This window comes from Carettochelys insculpta, chromosome 1 (assembly GCF_033958435.1).
Source record: "Carettochelys insculpta isolate YL-2023 chromosome 1, ASM3395843v1, whole genome shotgun sequence".
In the NCBI taxonomy this organism is placed as follows: Eukaryota; Metazoa; Chordata; order Testudines; family Carettochelyidae; genus Carettochelys; species Carettochelys insculpta.
Window position 1 is genome coordinate 19,352,908 of NC_134137.1, and position 16,436 is coordinate 19,369,343.

At 47.4% G+C, this 16,436-nt stretch overlaps 1 protein-coding gene across 1 annotated transcript in view; it reads left to right on the top strand.

Annotated features, from left to right (window-relative positions):
- The window catches only part of MYO7A (myosin VIIA), a 116,009-nt gene that overhangs the window by 79,896 nt on the left and 19,677 nt on the right, over positions 1-16,436 (top strand). Inside the window, exons 31-40 of the mRNA XM_074980896.1 lie at positions 3,905-4,075; positions 4,670-4,787; positions 5,110-5,236; positions 8,124-8,293; positions 9,250-9,440; positions 10,088-10,212; positions 11,533-11,690; positions 13,119-13,272; positions 14,744-14,899; positions 15,118-15,223. Of these exons, the coding sequence (XP_074836997.1) occupies positions 3,905-4,075; positions 4,670-4,787; positions 5,110-5,236; positions 8,124-8,293; positions 9,250-9,440; positions 10,088-10,212; positions 11,533-11,690; positions 13,119-13,272; positions 14,744-14,899; positions 15,118-15,223 (1,476 nt within the window). The remainder of the gene's footprint in view (positions 1-3,904; positions 4,076-4,669; positions 4,788-5,109; positions 5,237-8,123; positions 8,294-9,249; positions 9,441-10,087; positions 10,213-11,532; positions 11,691-13,118; positions 13,273-14,743; positions 14,900-15,117; positions 15,224-16,436) is intronic.

The following is a 16,436-nucleotide window of genomic DNA, read 5'->3' on the forward strand; positions in this document are numbered from 1 at the left end:
CTCCAGGGCTGGCAACGTCGATGTTCAACTTCGACGTTGCGCGGCACCACATCGAAATAGGCGCTGTGAGGGAACGTCTACATGCCAAAGTAGCACCCATCGAAATAAGGGTGCCAGGCACAGCTGCAGACAGGGTCACAGGGCGGACTCAACAGCAAGCCGCTCCCTTAAAGGGCCTCTCCTAGACACAGTTGCACTAAACAACACAAAATACACAGAGCTGACAACTGGTTGCAGACCCTGTGCCTGCAGCATGGATCCCCAGCTGCCGCAGCAGCAGCCAGAAGCCCTGGGCTAAGGGCTGCTGCCCACGGTGACCATAGAGCCCCACAGGGGCTCGAGAGAGAGCGTCTCTCAACCCCTCAGCTGATGGTCGCCATGGCGGACCCCGCTATTTCGAAGTTGCGGGACGTGCAACGACTACACGGTCCCTACTTCGACGTTGAACGTTGAAGTAGGGCGCTATTCCTATCCCCTCATGGGGTTAGCGACTTCGACGTCTCGCCGCCTAACGTCGAAGTTAACTTCGAAATAGCGCCCGGCGCGTGTAGCCGTGACGGGCGCTATTTCGAAGTTAGTGCCGCTACTTCGAAGTAGCGTGCACGTGTAGACACGGCTTCTGTCTGTCTGTGTACAAATAAGGAACGCAACACCATGAACTTCATATGTTGAGTCAAATTTCACTCCCAGAGAAATACAGAAAACTCTCTTCCAAGTCAAAGGAGCTGACGTTCCCATCAATGAGGAGCAGAAGTCAGGGGACCAAGGAAGGCAATTGCCCTGGGTCCCTTTGATTGCCACTACAGTGCTGCTGCACACAGTTGGGGGTGGGTGGAAGCACTGTGGCACCAACAGTGCTGAGGGCCGAATGCCCTAGGCCTCATCCTTTCTGGGGACAGAGCTGGCCACCCTCCCACCTTGCCCCAAGGCCCATGATGCCTCTCAGTGCCACTGGAGCTGACCTATGAACAGAGGAAATCAATGGAAGCAGCCCCTGAGTATCTGACATCAGCGGGAGCTGCACATGAGCATCCCAAAGCAAAATCTGGCTCTTTGTCTGAAGTGTCAAGTGATTCTGACTCCCTCAGCATTTGGGTTTCTAACATGAGGGGCTTTAAAGAAGATCAATTTGCAGGTGCTCTGCACTGCTGAAAATCAAGTCACTTCTAGATGTGCCTAACAAGGCACCCAAAAATTGTTGAACCCAAAACTACGCATTAACTTAAAAATGCAGGCCCTGACCCTCAAAGAGGGACCCAATACCACTGAGATGCTAGGAAGAACCTGGGCTGGGGTGTTTTGTCTTACTTGTCTCTAAGGCTACACATGTGCCTTTACACTGTTCAGTACCAGTTCATCTGCAAACCTTGCTGACGCTAGCAGCAGGTCATATTGCCAGTGGTAGACACAGCTCTGGGGAAGGCATGACCATAGCACCCAATGAGATTATTCTCCTGGGGGATTTCAATGCCAGGGTCGGAAGAGATGTGGACCTCTGGCAGACTACCATTTGGAAAGGAGTTAGCAACAGCAGTTCCAATGGAGTGCTCCTCCTTACGAAATGAGTGAAAATAAGAGCTCATCATCATGAATACCCTCTTCCACCAGAAAAACAAATTTAAGTCCTCCTGGCAACATCCTCGATCAAAGCACTGGCACCTCACAGACTATGTCATTATCTGTGCTTGGGATGAGCCTTATGTCCTTATCACATGCACGGTGACTAGTCCTGACGACTTCTGGACTGATCACCGCCTTATTCGATCCGCAACGGTGATGAGGATTGTCACCAAACTGAGAAGTCAGAGGAAAGAGATCTGACAAAAGATCAACATACAAGTCTTTAAGGATCCCATCAGACGAAGGGACTTCCAGATGGGGCTCCAAAGGAAGCTGCCGACAGTACACCCTGAAGATGTGAAAAAACACTGGTGTCAGTTCAAAAATGCCATCACTGGAGCTTGTGGAGAACCCATTGGCTACCAGTCCAGTAGGCATCAGAACTGGTTTGATGAGAACAATGTGGAAATGGAACACTTGATGGAGGCAAAAAGGAAAGCCGTTGGGGCCTAGCAAAGCGACAACAACTGCATAACAAAGAGAGAAGCGCATGCCAAAGTCCAATGTAAAGCAAGGACTCTGAAAAAACAGTGGTGGACTGAGAAGGCATGAAAACTCCAGCACGTTGCAGACATCAACAATACAAGTACTTTCTTCAGTGCTACCAAAGCTGTTTATGGATTGAGAAATCATGGAATCAATCCCCAGAGATCAAAGGATGGTACCCAGCTCTTGAAAAACAATGAAGCCATCGCTTCTTGCTGGAGGGAGCACTATAATGAGCTCTTGAGCTGCCCCTCCACCATGGTCCTAGACTCCCATGACCAAAGCCCACAGTGACTGCCTAGGGATGGTCTTGCAACACTTCCTACCCAGAGGGGCCCCTAAAGGGCCCCCTCAAGGTTTGAGCTCACAGTCCTGGGTTTAGCAAGCTAATGCTCAAACCATTGAGCTATCCCTCCACATCATGAAAAGGCAAATACTGAATACACTTGAACAATATCATCAATGGTACCTCAGTAGAATCCTAAATATCTCTTAGGAGTATAGGTGCACAAAAACTTGTCCAAAACCATGACCAGCATTGAAGCCGTTATCGTTCATCAGCAACTTTGGTGAACTGGTCATGTGGTTCAGATGTCTGATCATCACCTCCCAAAGCAGATTCTGTTTTCTCAGTTAGAGTAAGGACAGAGGAGCATTGGGGGCCAATGGAAGTGATACAAAGACATGATGAAGGTACACACGAAAAAGTGCAGCATCAGTGTTAACATGTGAGAGAACCTTGCCCTAGACCGTCCTCAGTAGAGAATGGCAATCTATGAGGCAGTGGTGAAGTTTAAGAGGTCCTACCACAATGCTGACAAGGAGAGGCAGAGAAGAAGAAAAGTGCATCAAAAACTGCCCCACACCTCTTAAACCAGGTACAAACACCTGCCTCTTCTATGATAAGATCTACAGCTCCAGAATCAGGCTGATCAGCCATCAACGGACTCACAAATAGGAGGATGACACAAAGATGTCCTACTCATTATCGAGTGACTGCCAAAATCTGTGTTCAGTTGATCCCTCTGGTACGAGAAGTAATTTTGTGCATCTCACTGCTCAACAAAAGAGGCTGAACCTGCTAATCAAAAAGATATGGTGCAGTCTGATGAACTAAAGTGCTACAGCACTTAGATAAGCAAAACTCAGAAGGAAATTTTCTCTGCTGTTCTGTTATCCATTGGTCTGCAATGCAGGCAGTACAGGTTGAACCTCTCTCATTCATCACCCTTGGAACCTGACCATTGCCAGACAATGAGAGGTCATTGTTTTCTAGCACATTACCAACACTTCCACTGCTTACTGGGCTCTTTGAAGATATTCAGGGGTAAATTACAGCTAAAGAACAGCACAGAACACCAAGAGCCAGGACTGATGGCTGTAAACAAACTTCATGGGACCACAGGAAACTTAGCCACACCCATGATAAGTAGCCATCCGGCTAACTAAAATCATGCCAGATTACGAAGTTTGCCAGATGAGAAAGTTCTGGATTAGAGCAGTTCAACCTGTAGTTGCAGCTATCACGACTAGGCCCAAGGGACACAGACATCTTTCCACTTGAATGCCAGTGACGTCCGTACAAAAGGGAGGTAGTTAATGAAGTATTAGTGTGGCATTGTAGTCATTTAGGAGATAACCATGTAGAACCTGATCTAAAGTCCATTGACACCAGTGAAATCCCACTGAAGTTTGATCCATGCTGTGCCTGTGTCAGCAAAGGGTTAATTGAGCTCCAGGAGCAGGGAGGTTAAAGCGACTCCCTTCTTGTAGTTTCTTTCCTTGTTGGTCCCTACAGGAGGAAGACTTGGCAGAGCTGGCTTCCCAGCAGTACTACGTTGACTATGGGGCGGCCATGGTGCTGGAGCGACTCCTGAACTTAATCCCCTCCTACATCCCTGACCGAGAGATCACCGCTTCCAAAACGGTGGAAAAATGGGCTCAGCTCATAATAGCAGCCCATAAAAAGGTAGGCGTTGGCTCTGAGCCAGAAAAAGACCATGGAGTGAGCTCCAGTAAGGATCTGTGCCAGCGCATTTGGCTGTGTCAGCTTGTGGGATTTGGTCAGAGCCCCATCTGAGGCTGAGACAGAAATAGATGTTCCCCTCAGATATCAGGTTAGAGCCAGGGCAGAGAACAGAGAGCGTGGCTGTTCTTGAAGTCAGTTGGGTGACAATGAAGGAGAGAGACATTCCACCAGCAGCCCCAGGTTTTGAAGCAGGAGCTGAATGGTAGGAAGGTCTTGCGGATACTAAGTTTGAAGGCTAAGACTCCATCTCTGGGAATGTCCTCTTACATCAGGGGATCATGCCCTGCCATATATTTGCCATAACTTTGTGCAGTCCTGTCCGTTAGTAACTCAAGTACTGGGACTTCCACTAGTTTCCCAGTAAGCTGTTAAGCCACTGGCTTCTCCTGATACTACTTGGCTTTCAAATATTTAGCTGCTGTAAACTGATGTACCCCCATTGACTTGTTTTTAATATGACCTCTTCCTAGCTTTACCCTGGGTTTTGTTTGGTTTGCTTTTTTTCTTGTTGGTTTTGATTTGGTTTGTCTGTAGGGAATTTATACCCAGAAGAGAGCAGACCCCAAAAGAGTCAAGGAAGAAGTGGTGGATTTTGCACGTTTCAAGTGGCCTTTGCTGTTTTCTAGGTTCTATGAAGCCTTCAAATTCTCAGGTAACCCAATAAAAATGTGCTGCCAAAGGATGGGCATCCATGAAATAAAAGAACTAGACCTGTTGGGTGACCTGGTCCCTTCCCCTGGAGTTCACAGGTCTGCCTTGTACAGCACTCATTGCAGTCTGGCTATAAATATCTCAAGCTATGATGCTTTTACCACTTCCCTTAGTGAGCAAGGCAGGGACTCTCTGGCCTCTGCCACCTGATTTGAGATCCAGAAGCCTGTCCCAATTTGTAAACCATTTTATTCAGTGCTTTAACATTTACAACCTGTAGTTACCTGCACATTTATCTATCATACATGCTGCCTTCACCCCAGGGCCCAGTCTGCCCAAGAACGATGTGATCGTAGCTGTTAATTGGACCGGTGTGTACTTTGTGGATGAACAAGAGCAAGTCCTCTTAGAACTCTCCTTCCCAGAGATCACAGCCGTCTCAAGTAGTAGGTAAGGAAGAGTAGAATGAGTCAGTTTGTCAGTGTGCTGAGATAATGGTGTGTTACAACAGGTTGCTTGAATTCCTTGGTTTTGAAAGACTCAGGCTATAGAGCTAACAGTGTCAGAGCTGTGGCACTGTAGCACTGGTAGAGCACATGCTCTAAGCCAACAGGAGAGAGCTCTTCCATTGACTTAATTACTCCAACCCCTGCAAGCAGCAGTAGCAAGGAGAGCAGGAGAGCTTCTCCACTGACAGCACTGTCCACATTGGTGCTTAGGTCGGTGTGACTTATATCGATTTAAAGTGTAGTGTGTACATAGCCTTACAGCAGATGTGCTTAAACCTGAGTAGGTGTAGGATATATCAAAGCAGTATCTGGTAACTTAGCTACTGTATCCTCTGCTGAAAGCAATGGGGCGCTAAGACTGGTTTAGTGAATTCTGCCATGCAGTATGATTTCTATTTATTTGCCCATACCTGAAAGCTGTATCTATACCTGCATTCTTCTTTCAAAAGAGGCATGCAAATTAAGGAAATTGAAAATTCAAATGAGGCATTGATTTACATATCTACCACCTAATTTACATATTGCCTTTCGAAAGAGCTTCTTTTGAAAGGAGAAAAAGCAGTGCAGACAGGGCTCTTTCGAAAGTAAACCCCATCTTTGAAAGAATCCTTCTTCCTATTTTGCTTCAGGAAGAAAGGTTCTTTCAAGAATGGGGTTTATTTTCAAAAAAGCCCGATCTACACTGCTTTCTTTCTTTTGAAAGAAGCTCTTTAGAAAAGTCATTATGCAAATGAGGTGCCAGATATGTAAATCAGTGCCTCATTTGCATTTTCAATTTCCTTCATTTGCATGCCTCTTTCAAAAGACAAATGCAAGTCTAGACACAGCTGGAATCTTCAGGAGCGTTGATTCTAATTGGAATGCTGCAGCTTCATCTCTCACCTCCCCCACACTGGCCAAAATGGACTTATGTGATCAATGGAAGTTAGGTGTCTAAATCTGTATTTAGGCATATTTAGACTCAGTGGAAGTGGCACATGCCACCACTTTTGTCTCTTACACCACCGTTATTTGCAAGTCTGGCATAGGTCACCCGAGTATGACAATGTTGGTCTCAATCTTTATTACCCAGTAGGGTGGTTTCCCTACTAGCTGGTAAAAGAAAGGGTAATCAAAGCATGTGATGTTTTCCACAAGTCAATACTTGGAACCACCTCCTCGCAGATTTCCTGTGCTAAGATACCCACCATTCACAAGAATAGTTAAAAGCCTGATTCTGCCCTGGGGGACACGTCCATCTTCCACTAATAAAGCAGGAGCAGCTTCCTCATGGCTGAGAGTGGAATTTGCTGCATGCTGTGTTCAGGAGCGAGGGACAGCTTGGTGGTTTGAGCATTGGCCTCTTAAACCCAGGGTTGTGAGCTCAGTCCTTGAGGCAGCTGTTTAGGGATCTGGGGCAAATAGATTTGGGGAAAAAAAAATCTGTCAGAGATGGTGCTTGGGCCTGCTGAGAGTGCAGGGGATTGGACTCAATGACCTCCTAAGGTCCCTTCCAGCTCTATGAGATGTGTACCTCCATATGTTATTATTAGGTTCTGTGGAATTCTGCTGAGTCCTGTACACATGTGAAACAATCAATGTAGAGTCAGAATAGGACAGGCTGGTATAAAGTATGTCTTGGAAACATATCAAGGCTGTGTCTATGTGGTGGGTGCTATTTCAGGATACAGCAGTATCTCAAAATAGCTGCCCCATCTAAGAAACACCCCTGTTGTCCTGAAACAGTGCCCAAGATAATGGGCACACTATTCTAGCATCCCTGTAAACATCATCACAAGAGAAGTACAGGGATGCCTCAAAATAGCACTTTATTTCAGCACGTGGCACTGTTTAGACAGCGCCACATGCCGAAATACCCTATTTTGAAATCTACTTGAAATAAGCTAAGCAATTTGCATAGGGCAAATTGCATAGCTTATTTCAAGGTTAGGCTGTTGTGTAGACGTAGCCCAAGAGAGCTACATTTGCGCTGAACCTGAATTGAGCCTTAAGTCCATTTCTGAAATGAAGCAGAGACCAGGGTAAGATGGCAGTTCTTTAGATCTAGTCTCATCTTCCGCTTGCTTAGCATATGATGGAAAACTTCTGAGCTACTCTTCTGAGGCTGGTTTCTAGTAGCCACAGACATGTTCTAATTTCTATTATGGGAGGTGGAGTGAAGGACGAATTTGTCTTATTTACAGACAGAATTAATTCCACCAAAGAGAGGTTGCTCCCCATAACTTTTAATATGTTATTATTGTATGAGCATAGGATCCCTAGTCCTGAAACAGGACCCCATTGTGCTAGGCACTACACAAACTAAAGAGACAGCCCCTGCTCCAAAGAGCTTAACTCTTAGCTTAGATCTCCAGCTATAGGTTTGCTGTGCTGTTTGTCCCCTTTTCAATCAGCACTGTTCCTCTTCTTTCTTTTCCTCAGCGTGCTCTCTCAGTCCAAAGTAACCGAACACCGAACTCAGAAGATGAAAAAGACCTCTGGTGTGCATTACGTGGGTGGTCAGACTAAATGATTGTAATCCTCTCTTGTGGCTTGGGAATCTGTGAGCCAGTTTCTCTTTGATGATAAGACCAAATTTTCAAAACTGCCCATCTGCATTGTGCCAACAAAATGTGTGTGTTTGGATCCCACATGTGCACTTGCCCAGCTGTGGTTGCATATGTAGGGAAGGACATGTCTGTCCTCAGAGCTGACAGAGTGTGTTTATAACAGGTGCACATGCACATTTTGCAGCAATGATGTGGACCACCAGCTGTGAACCTTCCCCCAGTTCCAGATCTTGTGTGACACTACTTAAATGAATGTGTTTCGTATTATCCCTGTTTTAGAGGGGGAAAGCTCCAAGGACAGAGTTTCACCTTGGCCACCATTAAAGGGGATGAGTACACCTTCACCTCCAACAATGCAGAGGACATCCGGGACCTGGTGGTCACCTTTCTAGAAGGACTAAGGAAAAGATCAAAGTATGTTGTCACTCTCCAAGACAACCCAAACCCTGGTGAGTAAACTGACCAACTCAAGAAGCAAAGAAAGCCTTTGGCTTTAGGTTAGGCAGTCTTTGTATGTGGCACTGGGAAGGCTACTAGCTTCACTTGCAAAAGCAGCGTGTATAAAGGCAGGCCCGCTGATGGCGGGGAGGCAGCTCCTTTGGCAGCGGTGGCGACTGGAGCTCTACACCCCTTTTGAAAAGCTGTGACGGGGCTTTCCACAGCTGTAAGAGGAAGGGGGAGGGCCACCACTCTGTTCCAGGTGGCCTTGAGGGCTGACTACCCTTGGCCCCACCCCTTTCCATTCTTGGCCCCACCCTTTCATTCTTGTCCCCACCCCTTTCAGTGCAGGGAGCCAGGCCCCCTCCCATCTTGACCCAGGGTCTGCAGTAGCTTTCGGTGCCAGTGGTAAAGGGTACCCATGGACCTATTTATCTTCATAGTACATTGTCTAGCTCTTCGCCATTTGGAATCATAGACATGAGAAGGAGAAGACCCATTAGACCATTTGGATTAATCAGGATTGTATGTTGCTTTTGAAAGTACAGCCTCCAGCTCAGCCAGAAGGCCTGGGTGGGCTGCAGGGACTACTGGGTAAATCACTGTGTAAATTATCTGGGCTGTGGTATTCAGGCAGCGAGACGAGATGACCACAGTGGTCTCTTCTACACTTGAAATCAGTGTAAGACCCTTGTGTAGTATGGGATTTTCAAAAATGCCTGAGGGAGCTGGGCATACGATTTCTATTGAAAGCCGATGGATTTGGGAGCTTAACTCTCCTAAGTCCCTTTGTAAACGCCAACCTATGCAGCTTTGTAAGCCGTATTTGTTCCCTGAACACCGTTAGCAATCGCCTGTTTTATAGGGCTGGATTTCCCAGTAGTAGGTGCGTTACATAGGCAGGCAGACGCACAGGTGAATTACTCCAAGGGGTGTTTGGAAATAACAATGGCTACTTCTGCTGCAGTAGGAGAAGAATCTGGATTCCTCACCTTCCTTAAAGGAGACCTGCTTGTTCTGGACCAGGACACTGGAGAGCATGTCATGAACTCGGGCTGGGCCAATGGCATCAATGAAAGAACCAAACAGAGAGGAGATTTCCCAACTGACTGTGTTTACGTCTTGCCAACTGTCACCGTGCCACCTCTGGAGATTGTGGTGAGTGACCATGAGGGACAGTGCAGTTAGGCAGGAGCCTCACACAAAATCCGCTGAAGTCAAAGGGAGTTGTTCCATTGGCTTTAAAAATTAGATAAGACCCATAATCTGATGATGATGATGATGATGCAGTGGAAGCAAGAATGACTGAGAGTTCACAGGTCCTCAAGAGCAGAAGAGAGCCAGATTTGATCTGTGTGTATAACCTACTACCCTTTTCACTGAGCCTGCTAGTTTGAAAATCACCAGCTTTGGTGCTAGAATATAGCTGAATTCTGAGATGTTACTAAATCTTGAATTCTGAAGGTGGTATTCATGAAGAAGAGATTTATCTGTGCAGCTATGAATGGGAGGGGAAGTGAGTCCATGAACTTCTTTCTCTCTTAGGATGTTATCCACACTGTGGAAACTTTTGAAATCCCTCCCTGTGTTAATCACTAAGAAATGCCTGAGACTATGTAGTTCCACTAAGATTGATTGTTGCTGCTCTTTATTCGTGTGAAGTTAATAGTTTATTGGTTTTTCATTACAGCATGATTGTCTTTAATCTTCAGTCCATTCATTGTTCATCTGCTTCCCCTCTCTGAACACATCAAGATTAATTCTTCTAAAATGCATTGATTAACAGTGACTCCTTTGTTCTCTAGGCATTAGTCACAATGACCCCGGACCAGAGGCAAGATGTTATTAGAGCATCCCAGCTGGCTATTTCAGACAGTGAAGAAAGAGTGAAGCCATATACCTTAGAAGAGTTCTCCTATGATTATTTTAGGTGAAACTTTTACCAAAAAATCCTCTTCTAAATTAGGGATGTTAAAGTGTAACCAGTTAACCCGTACGCCTTACCTTAAATGAATGATGTTAACCAGTATGGGCTGGGGCAGCCCTCACCTGTCATGGGCAGGGGGTCGCTGCAGCCCCGCAGGGTCACCATGATTCAGAGCTCTCCAGCTGGGCCAGAGTAGCACCATCCATGGTGGTCCCAGGGGAGAAGGGTGATTGAGGAGACCACTCCATCACAGCCAGGTTGGAGCAGCCTCCCTGTTGTGGACTGGGACTGGTGCAGCCTGACTGGAGCACCTCTGCCCACAGCACTCCCAGGCCAGGCTGCTGGGGACAAGGGCTGCTTTGGCTGCCCTGGATTGCCCCCTCCCTCAGTGATGCCCCCACAGGCAGGGACACTCCAGCCAGGCTGAAGCAGGCATGGTCCCCGATGCACCAGGAGCTGGGGCACTGCAGCCCAATTGGGCTAGAATGGTCTCTCCAGCTGTCCCCGCTCACTCATCTGATAAATTGCTTAACCAGTTAAACCTGGCATTTAACCAGTTAACCAATTAAATGGGGGTTAACATCCCCATTCAAAATGCATAAGAGATTTGAGTTCATTCTGCAGGCAAGCTGAATCGATGGCTGCATTTCAGGATTAATGGAAGAAAGCTTGAGATTTCAGCTTCTCTAAGCTAACATCACTGTAGCTGTGAATTAGGCTGTTACATCGTTCTGTGTATAAGCTGGCAGAACATCAGAAGTTGAGAAGTGGTGCTCCATGAAATTTTATGGCCATTGTTGTTCTGATGATCTGCCTCTCTTGTGATTCCTTTTGTCCCTGAGGCCCCAGGAATATATGTAGAACATTACACAGGATAATGGAAATGTAGGACTGGAAAAGACCTCAAGAAGTTATCGGGCCCACCCCATTCACTGAGGCAGAACCAAGTAAACTTTAGGCGATCCCTGGCAGGTGTTTGCCCAACTGTTTCTTTAAACTTTGTGTTCTGGTATAGCAAGTTCTATGTGTTAACTCCTGATAAACCTGAGCCTGACACCTGTTCTAGGCATCTAGAGGACTGGCCCAGTGTTTGCTGAAGTCAATGGGAAGATTCTTGTTGACCTCAGTAAGCACTGGACTGGATGCTCTAGGAGCACCCCAGTGCAGAACTGGGGGCCTTCCCTGTGGCATCCTAGTTCAGAAGCTGGGCTCCATAGAGACACATGCAGCTCCCCCAGCTGAAATGCCATCTCGTGGGTCCTTAGTGGGTCTTATCCATTGTACTTCCTCCATGACGTCTCGTTGCTTTGTTTTTGCTATCAGGCCACCCCCGAAGCACACCCTGAGCCGGGTCATGATCACCAAAAACCGAGGGAAAGACAAACTGTGGTGCTACACCCGAGAGCCCATCAAGCAGCCTTTGCTGAAGAAGATCCTGGGCAGTGAGGAACTGTCCCAGGAAGCCTGCATGGCGTTCATTGATATCCTGCCAGTGCTGTGGAAGGGTTGCCCATAATAGATCCAACAGACAGAGGCTTGGTCCAAGGACTCACATTCCAGGGCTGATCCACTGAATTCAGTGGAAAGACTAGAATTGACCTCAGTGGGCTTTGGGTCATGCACTGAGAGTAAGACTACGATTATGTCACAGAATTCTTTACTTCCTGAGACCAGGATTTTATGCCCCAGGGCTGGAGCTGTCAGCAGGCAGATCCACCACCCTCAGCCACTGCTGGTGGCAGGCTCCTGACAGCTCCTAGCTTCCAGGCAGCAGGGGTCAGACCCTGTGGGAGACAGCAGTCCCCCAGAACTCCCACCTTCTGAGAGTGGCAAGAAGACACCAGATCCCCGACTTGCTGCAGGCACTAGAGCTTCCTTCACCTACCAGCCCTAGCAGGTAGTGGGGGCCTCTTCCCAGCTGCAGCTCAGCCACACCTGGCCACAAGGAGACACCAGTGCTCCTAGCCACTTCCGGGGAGGTGTGAGCATCCCAGAGCTCCCAGCATCTGTGGGTGCAGGACTCTCCTCCCTCTCTGTTTTGTCAGGGATACTGTTAGGACATATCACGAATAGGTAATTGGCTTCCCTGCGTTTTTGTTTATTGCCTGGGACCTGGCTGTGATTTTTTTTACTAAAAATCTCCATGACAAACCTGAGCCTTACCCATAAACCTTGATACAAGGGCTAATAATGAACAATGGGCCTGAACCAAACTCCTGGACCCAAACAGCTCTGAGCTCTGTGGGCCAGCCAAAATGCAAACACAAATCCAGATCCAAATTATGTAGATGACCATCAACTTTTTGAGCTCGTAGCACCAAACCTGGGTCCAAGCCTTATGTGGTGGTTAACGCTCGTCTTTGCAGCCTGAGCCATTCTTTTATAATAATAAGTGAGAAAACATGTCAAAAAATGGGGAAAATTTTGGATGACTTTTTTGTAATTGTTTTTCTTGGTTTTGCCCCAACAAAAATTAAATTCCAAAATTTCATTTCAAGCATGTACTAAAGTAATAATTAACAAAGTGGGCCAGACCCCTTACCTGGTGTAAATGTGTGTGGCTCCATTGACTTCAACAGAGCTAGGCCAGCATTCACCAGCTGAAGATCTGGCCGTTAATAATAACACTTTCATACCATTTACTAGGTCAGAAGAAAGGCTTCCACAGATTCTGAGCCTATTTTTCCGCTCCAGCCAAGTCCCTCCAGCCTAAGAAAGTAAGACAAATAAGATTGTGATTCTGGGTACCATCCAGAAGGACCCCAAAGCAAATGTGAATATTAACTATATACTTACCACCAAAATGCAGCCACCTCTGGAATAGTGCATACCAACTCTTTAATTGGGTCAGTATCAGAAGCAGTTCTCTAAGTTACTTTGTTAGTGTATCCTTGACTGCTGCAGTGCACCTGTGCTGAAGTATATGGGTGACTATCCATCTAAAAGAACCCGCTCAGTCAATGAGCTCACAGACCAAATATTCGAAGGTGCCTTGAAAGCTGAACCACTGAAAGATGAAATCTACTCTCAGATCCTCAAGCAGCTCACTGACAACCACATCAAGTAAGAGTCGTCCCCTGTGCACGATGTACCCCATGGGAACTATCTGTGTCAGGTAATGGGGGACAGACTGCAGGGTTCTGCAGAATGGGTAGACCCAGAAGTCTTCAGTTCTCTCTGTCCTCCCTAAGGACTTTTATCATCATTTTATCAGTCATCTGTGTGCTGATGACTCCAGTCTGTCTACTCTGGACTTGTTTCTGTCCCTCTGGGTCTATGACATCTTCTCCCAGGCAGACATCTTGCCATCAATTTAATGGAATCTAAATTTTCACCTGTCCTCTGTAGCGACCAACCCAACCCCATCTTCCCAGTCACTCGGGCTTGTTATCTGGGGTCATCTTAAACTCCTCCCCCCTAGACATCCAGCTCAAACCTGCATCTTGTGCTTTCTGCCTCCACAGTAGTTCCAAGATCCATTCTCTGCATTTGTGCAGGGCAGCCCCATCTTCTGTCTCTGAGCTCTGCCGACTGATATTGTCTGTAACCCCATTACTAATGTTCATGTCCGTGCTGTAAGACCTGAGATAAGGAGCTTACAGGCCTGAATTTCCATCTGTGGTTAAGTCCCTTGCCCTGCCCTGACAATGTTGAATGCAGATTAAAGTAAGGTAAATTCAAGTGGTGGCCACTTCCATGTCCCCCTACACTGCCGGAGCAGTGTCAAGGGAGCCTTAGAGTGAGGGAGACCCAGAGTTTCCTGGTAGCTAGAGTTCCTGCAATACATTTGATTTTCTCATTGGCTACGTCTACACGTGCAGCCAACATCGAAATAGCTTATTTCAATGTTGCGACATCGAAATAGGCTATTTCGATGAATAACGTCTACACGTCCTCCAGGGCCGGCAACGTCGATGTTCAACTTCGACATTGCTCAGCCCAACATCGAAATAGGCGCAGCGAGGGAACGTCTACACGTCAAAGTAGCACACATCGAAATAGGGATGCCAGGCACAGCTGCAGACAGGGTCACAGGGCGGACTCAACAGCAAGCCGCTCCCTTAAAGGGCCCCTCCCAGACACAGTTGCACTAAACAACACAAGATACACAGAGCTGACAACTGGTTGCAGACCCTGTGCCTGCAGCATAGATCCCCAGCTGCCGCAGAAGCAGCCAGAAGCCCTGGGCTAAGGGCTGCTGCCCACGGTGACCATAGAGCCCCACAGGGGCTGGAGAGAGAGCATCTCTCAACCCCCCAGCTGATGGCCGCCATGGAGGACCCAGCAATTTCGACGTTGCGGGACGCGGATCGTCTACACGGTCCCTACTTCGACGTTCAACGTCGAAGTAGGGCGCTATTCCTATCTCCTCATGAGGTTAGCGACTTCAACGTCTCGCCGCCTAACATCGAAGTTAACTTCGAAATAGCGCCCGACGCGTGTAGACGCGACGGGCACTATTTCGAAGTTGGTGCCGCTACTTCGAAGTAGCGTGCACGTGTAGACGCAGCTATTGTGTGTCTGTTTTCTTAAGGTACAGTGAAGAGAAGGGTTGGGAACTGCTTTGGTTGTGCACAGGCCTTTTCCCTCCCAGCAATGTTCTCCTGCCCCATGTCCAGAGATTTCTCCAGTCCCGGAAACATCACCCTCTTGCCACTGATTGCATACAGAGGCTACAGAAGGCACTGAGGTATGGTACCAGAAACTGCTCTCTGCAACAGCTTGTGGGAGGTGTGATGTTTGTATGTATCTATGTGAGAGAGACAGACAGAGCCTTTCCATTTTGTGTTGTTTATGTGGTTTTTTTAGGTCCTTATTGAAGTTACTGCTCTGTTTTTGTAGGGCATAAAAATATATCGGCAGTGAATTCTCTAGTGCCACATTCATTGTAAACCTCCTGTCTTCCAGGAATGGATCCAGGAAGTACCCTCCCCATCTGGTTGAAGTGGAAGCAATTCAACACAAAACCACTCAAATTTTCCACAAAGTTTACTTCCCCGATGACACCGATGAGGTAAAAGGGAGAACAAAGAGCTGCATTTCCTGCAGGACAGACCTAGTTTCTCTAATCCCCAGCCTAAGCTAACATCTGTTCTGGCTCATGGTAGAATTGCATAAGACCCTGGAGTGCAATAGCATGGCCTAGACATGCATGCTTAGCTACTCCAGTCAGAATCAACAGCTGTTTGCTTTGTTGCCCTTTCAATTCAGTTTTTCAAAACACAAACCCTGTTTCTCTTTTCTCTTCCACCAGCAAAGTTAATAGAGCGACACCAGTGTCAGTGTGGGAGAAGGGAAGCAGGACCAAAGCCACTGCTGGTTGTAAAAGGAACAAACCATGAAGTGCAATGTGAAAGCATGTGACCCTTCCCCGTAGAAGTAGGAGGTCTACTAAATTTGCATCCGTGAAAATCACATCACAAACCATGAAATTTGGTCTCTGGCAGATCTGAAGGCAGCTGCTGGCCGCATGCCCAGCTCTAACAGCAGTGCTGCTGCCAGCAGCCGCAGCAGCAGGGAAGTAAGAGTGGTGAGGTGTGATATTGCCACCCTTACTTCTGTGTGACTGCTGGCAGTGGTGCTGCCTTCAGAGCTGCATGCCCAGCCAGCAGCCGCCACTCTCCCGCTGCCCAGCTTCCGACAGTGCTGAAGTAACAGCAGAGATGAAGTAAGGGAGGCTATACTGAGCCCCACCCCCACCTCCCAGCCCCATAGGCTTGCAATCCGCTTTTGTTGCAGGGGCCGTTTGAGAAACACAGTGGAGAAATCACACGTTTTGTGGGTTGGTCAAGACATAAATAGCAAATTTTGCCAGTGTGAATGAAACACATCCATGGAATTTGCTATTTACGCTGGGGCCAACCCAGGAAAAATGTGTGATTTTAGTCACAATTTAAGTAGACCCCCTGAATATGGGTATCCGTCTCACTCCTTCACAGCCTTATCTGAACTACACGGTCAGCTCTTTGCTGGAGACAGCATGTCTTGAAAAGCCTGTTAAGCACCCTGCAGGCTTATGGTGATGAATCAGAGTATTTATGCATGAGCAGTTTTCTGTGTGCAGCTCCTGGCAGGTGTCGTTCTTTCCCACTAGCACATAGTATTGCCAGGATGCACACACCACCTCATCTTGTGGCTGTACCCATCGGAACACTACAGCTGGCGGGCGCCCAGAGGTGGAAGGTGTTGAATTGGTGTACAAGAGAGTGCTTGTGTTCAGCTGCACT